The sequence below is a fragment of the Euprymna scolopes genome, chromosome 6, assembly GCF_053919585.1.
Source record: "Euprymna scolopes isolate OS-2025 chromosome 6, ASM5391958v1, whole genome shotgun sequence".
Taxonomy (NCBI): domain Eukaryota; kingdom Metazoa; phylum Mollusca; class Cephalopoda; order Sepiida; family Sepiolidae; genus Euprymna; species Euprymna scolopes.
The window spans coordinates 115,123,412-115,139,759 of record NC_136487.1 but is presented as its reverse complement, the minus strand read 5'-3'; the positions used below and the strand labels follow the sequence as shown (position 1 = coordinate 115,139,759).

General features: G+C 38.1%; 1 protein-coding gene across 1 annotated transcript; it reads left to right on the top strand.

Moving 5' to 3' along the window:
- Positions 1-9,007: 9,007 nt before the first annotated feature.
- On the top strand, positions 9,008-12,468 carry LOC145278237 (protein CFDP2-like). Its single transcript, XM_080130526.1, has 2 exons — positions 9,008-9,509; positions 12,458-12,468. Exons 1-2 carry the CDS (start codon positions 9,008-9,010, stop codon positions 12,466-12,468), a joined length of 513 nt encoding a protein of 170 aa, XP_079986652.1.
- The last annotated feature ends 3,880 nt before the right edge of the window (positions 12,469-16,348 follow it).

Sequence of the window (16,348 nt, the reverse complement as noted above, 5' to 3'; positions counted from 1 at the left end):
TTCCTGATCAATCTATTTTGTTTCCACTCATTACTGAATTGTGTATTTCTTCTAGAACCACAGTTTGTTAAGTGTGTTTTTTACATCTTTTATTTTTTAGGATTAAAAAAAAATTTTTTTATTACATTTTCACCCCAAACAAGGCACATTGCCACTTTGGTGTAGAGGGCTACTATCAGGGGCAACAACTACTGGGGTATTATGTAGGGATTTGGGCAGCAAGATGTTGGTTCACTTGAACTTCTGCACGTCAGTACAGTTGGGGAAGCAGGGACCTGGAATGGAATTCCAAAGTCTAGCGGTTCTGAGGAAGAAACTACTGGAGTAGAAAGATCTTTTACATCTAGCGATCGCTACAGTGTGGGGGTGGGATTTTGCAGCCTGTCGGGTTTGCCGAGGGTGTTTACGTCGTGGGGGTACAAGTGCTTGCAGTTTGTCAGAGCATTCACCATTAAAATACTTGTAGAAAAGGCAGAGGGATGCAACGTTTCGTCAATGGGACAGAGGCTGAAGCTTAGATGCCAGTTCAGGGCCTATCAGATTTGCGACTCTAAAGGAGTTTTTCTGAGTGTAGGCTGCTCTTGTAATTCCATTACATATATAGGCAACAACGCTTATATTCAAAAGTGGAATTCTTAAATTAATTGAAAGTGTACATATAGATATATATACATATATATATATGAGGAAGTTTAAATTAAATTTCAGAAAAATAAACTGTTTAAATATATATATATATATATATATATATATGTAAACAGAATCATTTTTCAATATATATATATATATATATATATATATATATATATATAATTTTTGTTGTTGATTTTTTAAACGATACTAAGGTTAACGTCTCCACCTTGAAGATCCGGTGTTTTTTTTGTTTGTTTTTTTAGAAAGTTGCCATTTTTTTTGGATGTATTTTTTATTTATTTATTATTTTTAAAAACAGTAATCTATGTACACACGTGTTTTGAGGGACTACCCCTCTTCAGCATAGCTTGACTGTTGTTAGGATTCGAACCTCGGACCTTATGTATTACAGTCCAGCGTCTTAATCCATTACGCTATGATGCCATAGACAAGTTACTGTTTAGTTTTTATATAAATATATATTTATATATAAATATATATATATATATATATTGACAAATGATTCTGTTTACCCAGCGTTGGTTTCCCTGATATAATTAGGTAATCATGGGAGAACCAGATGAAGGTTGCCAACATCTCTAATGAAAGGGGTGCTATAAAATTGACATACTCAAACTCAGCAGACTGGGTTCTCAGTCTGTGCCAGTATCCGCTTCATCATTGCCAACTCCAGCCCCCAGACTAAAAGACATTTCCCCTTTCCTTGCTGAAAGAGGTACAATTTCCTTTCTACCCGCCTTCCCGCCACCCGAATTACTAAGCTACCACCCTAACACCTGCTACCATATTTGACTAGTGTGTTGATCATCACCCTAAAAATAAAAATGTGCCTAGCTCTGAATTTGCACCAAAAAAAAAAAAAAGACACAGAAATCTGTTGTCAGGTCACATTTTATATGAAGAATTCTCCCCCCCCCCAACCCCATCCACTTCTCTCTATCTAAAACGATACTTGCTAAGAAGTAAACCCTCTACCTCCACCCCCATCCAGCCTTGTGTTCGTCCCCATCCAGTTGAGCCAACAACTTTCTCTAAAGAAAACAAAAATGGGAAGTGGGAAAATAAAATACCAAAAAGGGGAACACATCTGTTCATCTGACCTTTCCCAAATTAACGATGCTGATACTGATGCTGATGCTGATGCTGATGCTGATGATGATGCTGATAATGATGATGGATGAAACCTACTGTTGCAAAATCATTTTATAACCGCTTTCATAATACAGATTTTCTCTCTACCCAATCATCATCATCATCATCATCATCATCATCATCATCATCATCAACCATACAATCCAGACCACATCCAGACCACATCCAGACCACAGTACCACGCAACTGATTCGCATCGTAATCGTTTTCAAGTCCAATGTAAATAAATTTTTTTGAGCCGACCTCTCAATTAAATTCTGCTCATCGTCATTACCAATCATTACAGAGTAGTCTCACGATACTCAGTTAACATTTATCCTTGAGTGGTCTTTGGGTCTTTTTATATAAAAAATAAAATCTTGGTAAGGACGGTGCCAACATGGTCGTGCCAGAGCTACTCTGGCAAAAATCCAGGAAAATCAGCATCAGAATTCATCATCCGATCGTCTCTACCTCCGTACGTGACAAACAAAGGCATGTAAAATACAAGAACAGCAAGTGCAATGCTGCGAAAGTGGCAGCAGTGCACTTGCACCATTTCTAACTGTTCTTGGTGCAGGCGCTAAACATCTACAACTCTGCAGGTTAATGAAAAATAGCTACAATCAATGATGAGAACTTCATGCAGACCAGAGAATCCTGAAGCATGATCTTTATGAGCTATATGCAGCAGTCAAGCTCACTTAATCATAATGATGATGATGATGACGATGATGATGATGATGGTAATCATCATCGGTTTAACATCTGTTTTGCATGCTGTCATGTGTTGAACAGCTTTTAAAAATTGTCCTTCAGGAATGAGTATTGGCTTGGCCAGAGATAGGTTAATAACCTATCTCTGGCCAAGCCTATACTCATCCCTCTTTATCTACGAATCCACACATCGCTTTCATATATGTTTTCCTTGGCCTTCTCCTACGAAGTAACACTGCTACCTCAACTGTTCTGCATCAATCTTTCTACATCATCATCATTAGGGCTATGACAACAACAATATTCTTTTCCTTGTTTTGATTCTCAGGTATATGTCTATTGATATCTTATGTTTTATGGGGTTTTTTTTAATCACATTTTCACCCTAAACAAGGCACATTGCCACTTTTATGTAGGGGGCTACTATCAATGACATAATCTACAGGGGTACTATGTGGGGAGTTGGGCAGCAAAATGTCGGTTCACGTTACACTTGAACTTCTGCATGTCAGTACAGTTGGGGAAGCAGGAACCTGGAAGGGAATTCCAAAGTCTAGCGGTTCTGGGGAAGAAACTACTGGAGTAGAAGGCTCTCTTACATCTAGGGATCTCAATTGTGAAGGGTGGGATTTTGCTGCTTGGGTTTGTCGGGAGTATTTACATCGAGGAGGTACGAGTGCTTGCAGTTCGTCGGAGCATTCACCGTTAAAGTACTTGTACAACAGGCAGAGAGATGCTACATTTCATCGATGAGACTGAAGCTTAGATGACAGTTCAGGACCTATCAGGTTGGCGACTCTCTTTTGAACCTTGTCTAGAAGTGAGAGACTAGTAGCCGATGCACCAGCCCAAATATGACAACAATAATCCATACATGGGCGAATGGTGGCCTTATAGAGGTACAGGATACTTTTGGGCGTTAGTAGCTTTCTAGCATGGTAGAGAGAACCTACCTTTTTCGCAGCGGTCCTGGCAATGCTTTCAATGTAATTTTTCCAACTCATGTTTCCTATGAACGTTAGGCCAAGGAGTTTAAAAGATACACTTTCAGATAAAGAGTCATTGGCCATTGCTATTGGTGGTAGAGAAGGTTTCTTGTAATTATTGAAGGAAACAAGTTTAGTCTTGGCATCATTGAATGTGACCATCCATATTTGTCCCCATTCCACTACAGATTGGAAGTTGGTCTCTAGTGATTCTGCCATTTCTTTAGATATGTGTTCATTTGTTTTCCTGTCATGTCTGTTATAGAGTGTGGTGTCATCAGCATATATACCCATCTCACAGACTATTTTCTTAGGGAGGTCATTTATGAATATTAGGAATAATAGAGGTTCAAGGATAGATCCCTGAGGCACTCCCATATTTATATCATATTGTTTAGATGTACGACTATCGAGGACAACCTGGATTTTTCTCTTATCTAAGAAGGATCTAATTATGTTAAGTATTCTTCCAGTGATATCGTATGATTTGATTTTCCTGAGAAGACCTTCATGCCATAGATATATCTAGAGCTACCGCTCTACCCTCCCCTACTTTGCCAAGTGAATGGTATATATGCTCAGAGATTACAGTTAGGATGTCTGCCGTGGAATGGGCTTGCCTAACTCCATATTGTTGTGGTTTAGCATCTGTAAGTTGATGGACTAGAGCTTGGTTAATTATGGACTCAAATATTTTGGCAAAAAGTGGGAGGAGGCTAATGGGGCAATAATTTACTGGGTCAGATCTTTCGCCAGAATTCTTGAAAACTGGTACCACAGAAGCAGTTTTCCAGCAGGCAGGAAAGCAAGATTCATTAAGGCATTTGTTATAAAGTTTGGAGAGAACCGGAACTACTTCGGCAGAGCACTTTTTTAATAGCACAGTTGGGATGAGATCATGCAGAGTGATGTGGTTTTCAGTTGATTAATTGTGCCTAACTGTGTTGGATATATACTCGAGAGTCAAAACAATGAAAAGAATATGCTGTTTTCATAGCCCTAATCATCATCATCATCATCATCATCATCATCATTGGTTTAACATCAATTTTACATGCTTGAATGTATTGGGCAGCTTTTAGAAACTGTGTTTCAAAACTAACCTATCTTTCGCCACATCCTTATTCATCCCACTTTCTGTCAGATCAATTTTATCATTCCCTCCCCTACAAACTGACTCTGCTAACTAACCCTCTTACATCAACCCATGAACTCTCACTCATTTTTTTTTTCAATGTGACCAAACCACAACAATGTCTCCTCTTATGAACACACTCACTGCAATGTCATTGTCATCATAATCAGTTTAACGTTTGTTTTAGATGCTGGCATGTATTCGACAGCTTTTAGAAATTGACTTTCGAATTAACCTATCTCTGGATAGGTCTTTTTTTGTCCCTCTTTCTCTCAAGTCCATTCTTATTATTTCCTCCCTTGTTGCCTTGGCCTAGCCCTGTCAACTGTTTTACATCTACTAACACAATAACTTTCACCTATTATTTTAATGTGACCAAACCAATAAAATCTCCTGTTCTGCCCACATCTCCCTATATTCTCCAGATTTAATCTGCCTCTGAAGTCATCAGATCTAATCTTGTAAGATTCAATCCTCACAGACCAGATTTTTTTTTTACATGGTAGTCACCACTTATCAAGGCACGGAAGCCACTCAGGGATAAGGATTATTGCATGTACAGTAATCAATGGGATACTATTGTAGTAATCGTTAGTAATGGAGATTTGATAAAGTGTCTTACTTAAGGAGGCGGTTTATCAGAAATTTGTTTATGCTTGACTTGAAGGCGTCCAAGTTGTAGTCAGATGGGAAGCAGGCAAACAGAAGAGAGTTCCACAGGTGTGCACTTCTAAGAAAGAAACTTTGTTCATGGAATCTACGTTTTGATTTAGGCACAGATAAAAAATGAGGAAAATTATTGACAGAGGTTTCAGCTAGGCGGGTGTCTTTCATGAAAGATTGGCGAGGGGGAACCAGAGATTCGAGCTCAGACGAGGCCTTGCCATGGAAGTAACAATAAAACAAAGACAGGCTTTCAACGTCTCTTCTGTAGGAGAGAGGTTGCAGGGAAGGGAAAAGGGCATCCCCCACTAAGCCACTAAGTCTATTTTGTACTCTATCAAGGCAGGATAGCCTATTTTTAGCAGCTCCTGCCCAGATGTGGCAGCAGTTCTCCATCCTTGGACATACTTGGCTTTTATATAGATAGAGAATTGCACCAACAGTGAGATATCTTCTGGAGCGGTAGAAGGATCCTACCATTTTTCCAGCGACCTTGGCAACAAACTTGATGTACATGTTCCATTTCAGGTCAGGAGTAAAGGTCAAGCCCAGAAGCTTATCAAAACATGGAGTCTCCCCTAGACAAGAGCCATCCATTTCAATTGATGCCAGATGGGGATCAGAGCATTGATGATGTAAAGATAGGAGCTTGGTTTTCAATGCATTAAAAGTAACCAGCCACTTCTTCCTCCACTGTACCACACGCTCAAGATCAGAGGAGAGAGAATCAGAGAGAACTTTGTCATTTACAGCTTTTAATGAGTTGCCATAGATGGTCGTGTCATCAGCATAGATGTCAACGAATGATTTAAGTATGTGTTTTGGGAAATCATTGATGTAGATCAGGAAGATAGTTGGGCCCAGGATGGACCCCTGGGGGTCTCCAGCATTAATACTGTGGGCCTTTGATTGCTGCCCATCAACCACTACTCTTATGAGTTTATCAGAGAGAAATGATTTAATTATTGAGAAAACATTTCCAGTTTTACTGTAGCTGGAAATCTTGTGAAGTAGGCCTTTATGCCATACCTTATTGAAGGCCTTTGATATCTCAAGAGCAATTTCCCTAGAAAGGAAGCCTTTGTTGAGAGATTCACTAATCCTATGAGATATAACCGTTAGCACATCTGCTGTAGATCTGGCAGAATGGAAACTATATTGCATGTCACTAAGAAGGTTATTTCTGCTGAGGTGGTTGACTACTTCTTTATTTTATATGGATTCCAGCAACTTACTCATGACACACAGGAGACTTATTGGTCTGTACTGAGAGGGAGATGACTTTTCTCCTGAATCCTTAAATACAGGGCATATTGATGAGGTTTTCCAGGGTGTTGGGAGCACTTCTCCTTAAGGCAACGCTTAAACAGTTTTGTAAGTGTGAGGGCAAGTTCTGGTTGAAGCTTTTTCAACATTATAATTGGAAAGCCGTCAGGACCAGTTGCTTTACTGGAATCAAGGTTCTTGATTAGCTTGGTGACCTCACACACAGATATTTGTATGTTGCATAGCGTGTTGTCTGTTATGGGAGGAAATACGGGAGTTGATGGCCTTTGTCGTATAGGGTAGAATTAGTTGCAAAATTCTTGGTGATGGTTGGGATAGAGCACACGCTTCTGTTCAGGATCCTGTTTGCTATTTGCCAAAACTAGTGGTTGCTCAGCTACTTTGGATTTAACGAACTGAGCATATAGCTCTCTTGCATTTTTTATTACTCTTTTACAGTGGTTTACAGTGGTTGCTGGCAGTTCTGAAAGCAGCTTTAGTCTCAGTGCATCTATTACGTTGAGAAAAGTAATTCGAAGAATCCAAATAATACAAGAACTACCTAGTCTAGAATTTCTCATTCACTGATTAAACAGGAAAGATGAAGGTTAGTATCAGAACATATACTACACTTTACTCCAAACTAAAAGGCTAAGGATGCTGCATGTTGATAAGAACAATAAAATGATTTAATTAATTCTAGAAAATACTTTCACTGGATCAGAGTTATATTCATATGGACACTATCTTAAAATAAGGAGCATAACTCTGCATCCAATCTGAGCAGCACCTTCCTAGGCTCTCTGCTTAAGAATATATGACTTTTATGCAGGTAGAGGATAGCATCAGGAGTGAGATATCTATTAAGTCATTTGTACTATAATACTCACCCAAGCTACCTAATTTCCTATTGGCAGATGGCCTTTACACTGCTTGCCCCAACAAAATATGTAAATACTTCCATTGGAAGATCTGAGGAGAGATACAGTCTAATACATCGTTGAACATCTTGGAGCATAAACCCTTGCCGATAACATCAAACCGAAAGATGGTAATGTTCTAGGACAAAGACATGAAGGTCGGCAGCTACATAAAAGACAAGGCCATCAAGCCAGACATTATGATATGGAACACGCCTGAAACATCTGAGCTCATTATTGATGTCACCGTTTCAAATAACCATGGCCTTAATAGAGCCAAACAAGAAAAGATAACATCATATCAAGACTTCAATAATGATTTAAAGACAACATGGTCTCTGAAAGAAATAAACGTTATGTCGGTTGTGCTAGGAACAAGTGGTCTAATGAGAAAGATTTTAAGAAATACTTAGACACAATTCTTGGACGACCAAGCTGTAACTAAACACAGATAATAATCATAAAAGAGGCCATGTTTATCTTTAAAAGAGCCTTTGGATATGAATACAAATCATAATGAAATCAAATGTTAGCTTCTAAGGAGGAAACCCTTTGATCTCTTAAAACTAACTGAAGAAAAAAATGAAAAGATCTAGTAAAATACTTTGGATTCTTAAACCCTAATTTGGTGTCAAATGGCCTATTGATGCGTCAAGTGTGGGGTACTGTGTGCTTGTCACCTTCCTCTTCCAGTCCCTACCCCTGGCTAGCCTAGGCAAAAAGGAAGCAGAGTGCGTAAGTCTTTCCTGCCAGTACATAGCCTCTCCATAGGAAAGCTCCATGTAGTGCCTCCCCGTGGCGACACATGTACATTGAGTACCTTGCGGACTCAAGCAGAACTACAGGAGACTCGGAGGTGGTCTGCCCCCAGACATGCGGAATGCCAGGCCCATCGTTGTATGGACAAGTCCTGATGCCCATGAACAGGCCCCCAGCTATGGGTAAATAGTACCACTGCCTTGTGGTTATTCGTTGGTTCGATAAAGGCTAAGGGAGTAAACCCTAACAGAAAATCTGGAGTGTAGCCCCACAGGCAGACAAGTGTTGTACTCAGCCTTGCTCTGGTAGCTACTGCAGTCAACCTGGTGCCGGACGTACTGGTACTTCCATTCCTCTGGGCAACACCAGCAAGACCGAGAGGGGGATTCTGACGATTGGGCAACCCAGTCTCTCCACAGATCTGCCCTGGCCAGCGCCCTGGAGAGAAAACTTCAGCTATGCATCTGTATAGGACTAAACAGGGGAGCGACAGTTACCGGTTATAAGCCTACAGCTCAATTGGCGTACAGCTGGGCGCCAGGGGTTGGTCCTAACGGTGGGAGAAGTTATTTAATTTCATTGGACAGCTACCGCCCGCTACAAAGCTGAGCAGCCCTCAGTCAGTAAGGTGCTATCCCGCCACTGGCCACCTACCTTACTGGGTGCGTAGGGTATAGGATGATTCCAACAAGTGGCCAGTAACCATTGCACCAAACAAAACCAAAAGAAACACAAAGAACCCAACACTCAGGCTAGGGTGCTGGAATGTTCGTACCATGACGATTGGCCTATCTACCGACATACGCAACATCTCCGATATTCGAAAAACTGCCATCATCAACAACGAGCTATCGAGACTCAAAGTAGACATCGCTGCACTCCAAGAAACACGCTTAGCTGACACCGGATGCCTAAAGGAATCGGACTATACCTTCTTCTGGCAAGGAAAACAGGAAGAGGAGGTCCGGGAACACGGTGTTGGTTTCGCAGTCAGAAACTCACTGCTTCAGAACGTACAACTCTCTGATTCAGCTACTGAGCGCCTAATCTCACTACGACTGAACACCACAGATGGAACAATTAATCTATTATGTGTGTACGCCCCAACACTCGCAGCGCCTGACGACATCAAGGAGCACTTCTACACACAGCTGGATAGCACCATCAAGGCAGTTCCACAAAATGAAGACCTGATTATACATGCACGTGTGGGTGACGACAACGATGCATGGCCGAGCTGCCTTGGTAACTTTGGAGTGGGCAAATGCAATGGTAACGGTCAGCGCCTTCTAGAACTCTGTGCCTACCATGACCTCTGCATTACCAACACATTCTTTGCTGTCAGACCGCATCACAGAGTGTCCTGGAGACATCCCAGATCAGGGTGTTGGCACCAGCTCGATCTAATCATTACTAGACGAAGGTACCTCAAACATTTTCTGATGTCTAGAGCCTACCACAGTGCTGATTGTGATACAGATCATTCCCTAATATGCAGTAGAGTCAAACTTCAACCCAAAGATTTCTACCACACTAAACAGGAGGGTGTTGCCCGTATTGATGTTAGCAAGACCACATACTCAGATCGCAATGCGAAATTCAACGAGATGTTAACCTCCACCTTCAAAGGAGATAACACCCGGACTGCATCTGAACAGTGGGAAACACTGAAAAATGCCATCCACTCTACAGCTCTCAAAGTCTTTGGGAGGAGGACAGGTAGCAAACGCAATGACTGGTATGATGCCAACTCTGCTACCCTCAACCCTCTGATTGAGGTAAAGCGTTTGTCCTTGCTCTCATACAAGGCCAACCCATCTCCTACATCGCTGGCTGCACTGAGGCTTTCCAAAAGGGCAGTTCAAAAGGCTGTAAGAGAAGCTGCAAACAACTACTGGATGGAGCTCTCCAAGTCTATCCAGCATGCAGCTGATACAGGAAATATAAAAAATATGTATAACGGGATCAGGAGAGCTACAGGACCCATAATTAACAAAACTGCTTCACTGAAGTCTAAATCCGGTGAACCCATACTAGACAAAGTTAAACAGCTAGACAGATGGGTTGAACACTACTCCGAGCTTTACTCCAGGGAAAACATGGTACATCAGTCCGCCCTGGATGCCATTGATCGTCTACCACTGATGCATGAGCTCGATGAGGAGCCTTCCATAGAAGAACTATCCTGGGCAATAGACAGACTGCCATCAGGAAAAGCCTCAGGAAAGGACTATATTCCAGCAGAGGTCTTAAAAAGTGGAAAGGCTAGCCTGCTTGAGCCCCTCCATAGTCTTCTGATACAGTGTTGGAGAGAAGGCTCAGTGCCTCAGGGAATGAGAGACGCAAATATCATCACTCTCTACAAACACAAAGGGTACCGTGGTGACTGCAACAACTACCGCGGTATCTCACTGTTGAGTTTCGTTGGCAAGCTATTCGCACGTATAGTATTACTACGACTAAACGTTCTTGCCGACCGAATCTACCCAGAATCTCAATGCGGTTTTCGTTCAGAGAGATCAACAATCGATATGATCTTCTCCCTACGCCAACTGCAAGAGAAGTGCGGAGAGCAAAACCAGCCTCTGTATGTTGCCTTCATAGACCTGACCAAGGTATTCGATCTCGTGAGCAGAGATGGACTATTCAAAATTCTCCCACTGATCGGATGCCCACCAAAACTCCTCAGCATCATAAGATCCTTTCATGATGGCATGAGGAGCACTGTGCAATTTAACGGTGGCATGTCTGCTGAGTTCGGGGTGAGGAGTGGTGTCAAACAGGGTTGTGTGTTGGCCCCAACACTCTTCGGCATCTTCTTCTCCCTACTCCTGAAGCATGCTTTCAAGAACACAACGGATGGTATCTGCTTGCACTCCAGGTCAGATGGTGGTCTCTTCAACATTGCCAGACTCCGCTCCAGGACAAAGACCAGGACAGTTCGGATAAGAGACATGCTGTTTGCCGATGATGCAGCTATAGCATCGCATCAGGAAGATGGTCTTCAAAGGGTTTTCTTGCTGAGAATGTTTTTCAGCTGAGCATGGAAATAGTGATAGAGTAGGGAAAGACTAACAACGAGTTTTTGATGTTTAATCTATATATATTTTTTCTTAGTCTGTCTGTCTGTCTGTCTGTCCATTCCACTTTTCTCAGAAACTACTGGACCGCTCTAACTGAAATGTTGTCTGAACCTTTGTTATGATAAAATTCAGCGAACTAAGTATTATGGTATCCGTTCGATTTAAAATTAGGGATTAATAGGGATTAGTATCCACAATGCCACAATTACTCTAAAAGTTTTTTTTTCGAAAACTACTGAGTCGATCTGGCTGAAATTTCGTATGAACTTTTGTTATGATAAGATACAGCGAACTAAGTATTATAGTATCCTTTTCATGCATAGTTAATGATTAACATTTGAAGCAAAAATGAGCACAAATTTAACCACATTCAGCCATCAATTTGGCATGAAGCACTCATTCTAATCAACGGTCTATAACTTTTGCACGTTTTTAATGGGTAAAAAGTCAAGTCATTAGTAAAGCGAATAAATATTTGAGAAAGATGTGCTAGAAATATTTCTTGGAATAGTGATTCATCGGAAGTCGTGCCATCATAAGTATTCAAGATATTTAAAATAAATTGATAAAAATAAAAACCCGTTATAAAAAAAAAAACCCAGCATATTCTAAAACTGGTGTCAGTAAAAGACGGCACTATCTATCTCCGCTCCCAACCCCACTGGCAAGATTCCTGTTGACGATGGGAGAGGGGGGATGCTTTCAGCAGCATTCTCGAAACCTTCTGAATTTTATTTATTACGAGCAAGGATACTCAGTATCGCCTGGGGTTCTAATTTCCGTGAATTACATAGAACACAGAAAAAATAAATGAACAAAACTAAACAATATTCTTAATATAGTAATTTGGAAGGTTTAAGTTCATTTTAGCAAAAAAAATTAGTACAAATAATTATGCTCCATGTGAGGTTTGAACTCACAGATTATTACTATAAATGATGCCTTAAACAATTCATCCACGGATAAAGTACAATACGGTAACACTATGTACAGCAAATTAACATCTTCCTACACCTTCTATCCCCCTCACCTTTCTCTGTAAGGCGACCAAAGAAAAGAAGGAAAGGAAGCGAAAATAATATCAAAACTTTTTTTCCGTTATTTATTTGTTTATTTTTATTTATTTATTTATTTTTTTTTCAGCCATAGGCTGAACTGCTGTCATTATTTTAAATGGTGTTAATTTTAAAAATCTTCCGAGGTGGAAAAATTATATTTTGAAAGAAATTAAATCGAAATACATGTGTTTTGAATGTGGACCAATTTATATATATATATATATATATATATATATATATATATATATAAAATAAAAAAGGAACAAACCGTATTATGTGTTCACCAACGTTTCGTCTTTATTTCGAGACTTCCTCTGGGTGAAATAAAGACGAAACGTTGGTGAACACATAATACGGTTTGTTCCTTTTTTATTTTCTCTATTTTGTCGGAATACTATTTCCATTATTTTCATCATATATATATATATATATATATATATATATATATATATATATATATATATATATATATATATATATATATAACTGGCGAGTCAAAATAAAATATTGATTTTACATAAAGACAATTCAAGACACATTTTAATTTATATATTAAATATCTTTATTTGAAATTTTGTGCGAAAATATATATGGTCGCTTTTAACAGTAACAACATGTTTAATACCCCCTCCCAAAACAATGTTACCGCACATATGCATTAATTTGATCCAAACTTAAATTTTGTCTTCAACTTATATTTCTGAATTTTTGAGATTGCTAATTCATAACATTTGCGTGAGTGTTATTTGAACAAATCCTCTTTTTTGTTGAACTCGGGAATCTTTCTATGAACTCAGGAATCTGCAAAGAATTTCGAACTGAACCCCTTATTTAATCTCCTAGAAGACCTGATAAAAACAAAAACTTGGATTTATAAGACCAAAAAATCCAACCTTGATAGCCATTTGGGCCCATGACACAGTGGATAGAGGCATTGAATCTCTATTGTTCTTAAGATAACGGTTTCAATCCTACGCAGAGACAAAACGTGGTGAAACACCAACTATGAAAGGCAGTAATTACTGAGGATACAGTCAGGAGACTCCGCATTCCTATCCCATCATGGTTAACCATCTGAAGAAGGCCAGAGGTCGAAACGTGGTGGAACAACAACAGCAAATATGAAGATGAGGATAACAGTCTGCAAATAAATAAGTAAATATATATTTTTTTTTAATTGTAAACTTGACTAAAACTTCAATTACTTGTTCTAAACTCTCTACCTGACATATGTTTCTACTCAAGCTACTGAGTGCTAGTAAAAAATATACAATTTATTAAAAAGAGAAAGGAGGTATTATTGAAGCATTGCTGGTAAATATGTGGGTATTTATGAAGGTTGATAGCAATGCAGAAAAATCGGAATGCTGAAAGAAAGTATAAACAAAAACAAACAATTGAAGATACTATTATTTGTGTTACAAATCTTTACACAATTTTTTTCTCAACGAGGAGCAGCCATCTTGAATTCTTCACTTCGTTTGACGGCTATACTTTTGCATTCGTTTTTAAGAAGCGGAGGATTCGCTCCCAAAATTGTTAAAGATGTTACACAATCCTGAATGTATTTATTAATATTTCGCAGTATGTACTGATTTCATAGGTAAAAGGGTTTTTTTTTTTGAAAAATAAATAGATTTTGTGAAAGTTCGTAATCCAAATGCTGTGTTCGATTGTTTCTTTTTGTCCATACTTTCTTTCAGCATTCTGGTTTTTTGTTTGCATTTCTATCAACCTTCATAAATACCCACATATTATATCATCTGTATAAATAAAACAGTAGACGAATGTATGTGTGTGTTTAATCGATAGACACTAAAACTACTGGTCACATAACACCGAAATTAACAGGAAATAGTACTCACAAACCAAGAACGGTTTATAATGAGTAAAATCTGTTTGCTTGGATGGATGAATAATGCATGAAGACATATATCGGCAAGTGGAAATGGAAAATGTTCATTTCAATTTGCCGACATATTTCTATTAGTTTTATGCATGCACAAATTCAGTCATTAGCTAGAAGTAGTTTGATTTTAAATCCTTTTTTTTATCTATCTGTTAGGTTAGCTGGAACGGTAGGGAACGTGGCTGGAACAGTAAATGTTTTAGCTTCGATTCTAGCTGATAGCACCCAAGTATTTTTTTTTTAAAACTTCTGAAATCAGTAGTACATGTATATGATATTCAATAGAGCATTAGCTCTGTAATAATAAATACGAAATTTGCATGAATTAAAATATATTAAGTGTATTTTACGACCGGTAAAATATCGGTCGTCCACCTGCTAGTATCCTGTTCTGGATTTTACCTTCTTATTTTATGAATTTTTACCATATCCTTTTTCTCCCTTTCCCCGTTTCCTGCTTTCATAATCATTTTGGATCCCTATAAACTTTCACTAACTGTTTAATAACTTCTTTTTTTTTTTTTTGCAGTTATGATTCAATTCATATTTGTGGTCCCTTTCAATGCATTAACCTGCAAAATTTATTATACATTTTGCAAACCTCTTTCCTTTGATGTGAAGAATTGCATTTTTCGAAACTCCGCAGAATAAGATCTTTCAAGTTTATTTGAACGCCTTTTGTATACTTTCTTTACAGATTTACAATGTTTTTTGAAAATTTGCATTAATTTTCAATAACATTTTTCTATTATATAAGAAAATAGTTGCACACTATTTGAAGACACTTGTTTTGAATAGAAATTTGATTATTTTGAAAACTTTAGGTGTCAGGAAAATGATAAAATCATTTTTATGTCCTTTTTTTGGTGTTGTAGGTCCAATAATTCGCTAAAAATAGCTTCATCAGGGTAGTTAGTCAGTTCGTAGGTTTTTTTTTTTTTTTTTTCATTTTGTTGTTATGGAGGAGGTAAGTCCTGGAGAAGAAATTTAAAAGTACGAGCTGTAAATTTTTGACGTGTGCGTTCGCTCCAGTTTCGAGCAGGAATATGAAATAAGAAAACAGTTGCACACTATTTGAAGACACTTGTCTTGAATAGAAATTTGAATATTTTGAAAACCTTAGGTGTCAGGAAAATAATATTTCTATTAAAAACAAGTGTCCTCAAATAGTGTGCAACTATTTTCTTATTTCATATTCCTGCTCGTAACTGGAGCGAACGCACACGTCAAAAATGTACGGTTCGTACTTTTAAATTTCTTCTCCAGGACTTACTTCCTCTATCACGACAAAATGAAGAAGAAAAAAAAAAAACCCAAAAAATTACGAACTGACTAACTACCCTGATGAAGCTATTTTTAACGAAATATTGGACTTACAACACCAAAAAAGGACATAAAAATGATTTTATCATTTTCCTGACACGCAAAGTTTTCAAAATATTCATATATATATATATATATATATATATATATATATATATATATATATATATATATATATATATATATATATATATATATATATATATACATATATATATATATATATATATATATATATATATATATATATATAATATTACACATACACTCCTTTTTTTAAGTAGGAACAGAGTGTAGTATTTTTTTATGGAAATCACCTTTTAATGTGGGGAGCTAAAAAAAATGCTACTTCAAAGTCGGAAACTTGCCAAACGATAAATGTGAGATCGATAGATTCTGATCCAGAAAACAGCAATTTTTCCTTCTTTGTCAGAAACATCGATCATAGAATATGAGTACTAAAAAACTAAAGAAGAATTTGCTATGGTAGTACACTTCATCTTTACTGTGCTCTGTCAGTGAAGGAGAAATTCTTCTACACTGAGGCAATTTAAAATTTTGTCCCAATATAGGATTCCGGTTTTCTTGCATTGCTATCGTATATTTTATTGGATAAATTCTGAAATTTTCATTAAAATCAGATAATTCTATGATTTGTGGTGATTAAATAAAATTCGGCTATTGGCATATTTGCCATAAGTAGTTTCCTAGTAGCCTCTACCCTCACTCACCCATATCATAGAT

Excerpts from the sequence above, each read along its gene's own strand:
- LOC145278237 (XM_080130526.1), top strand. The coding sequence starts at position 9,008 with ATGACGATTGGCCTATCTACCGACATACGCAACATCTCCGATATTCGA.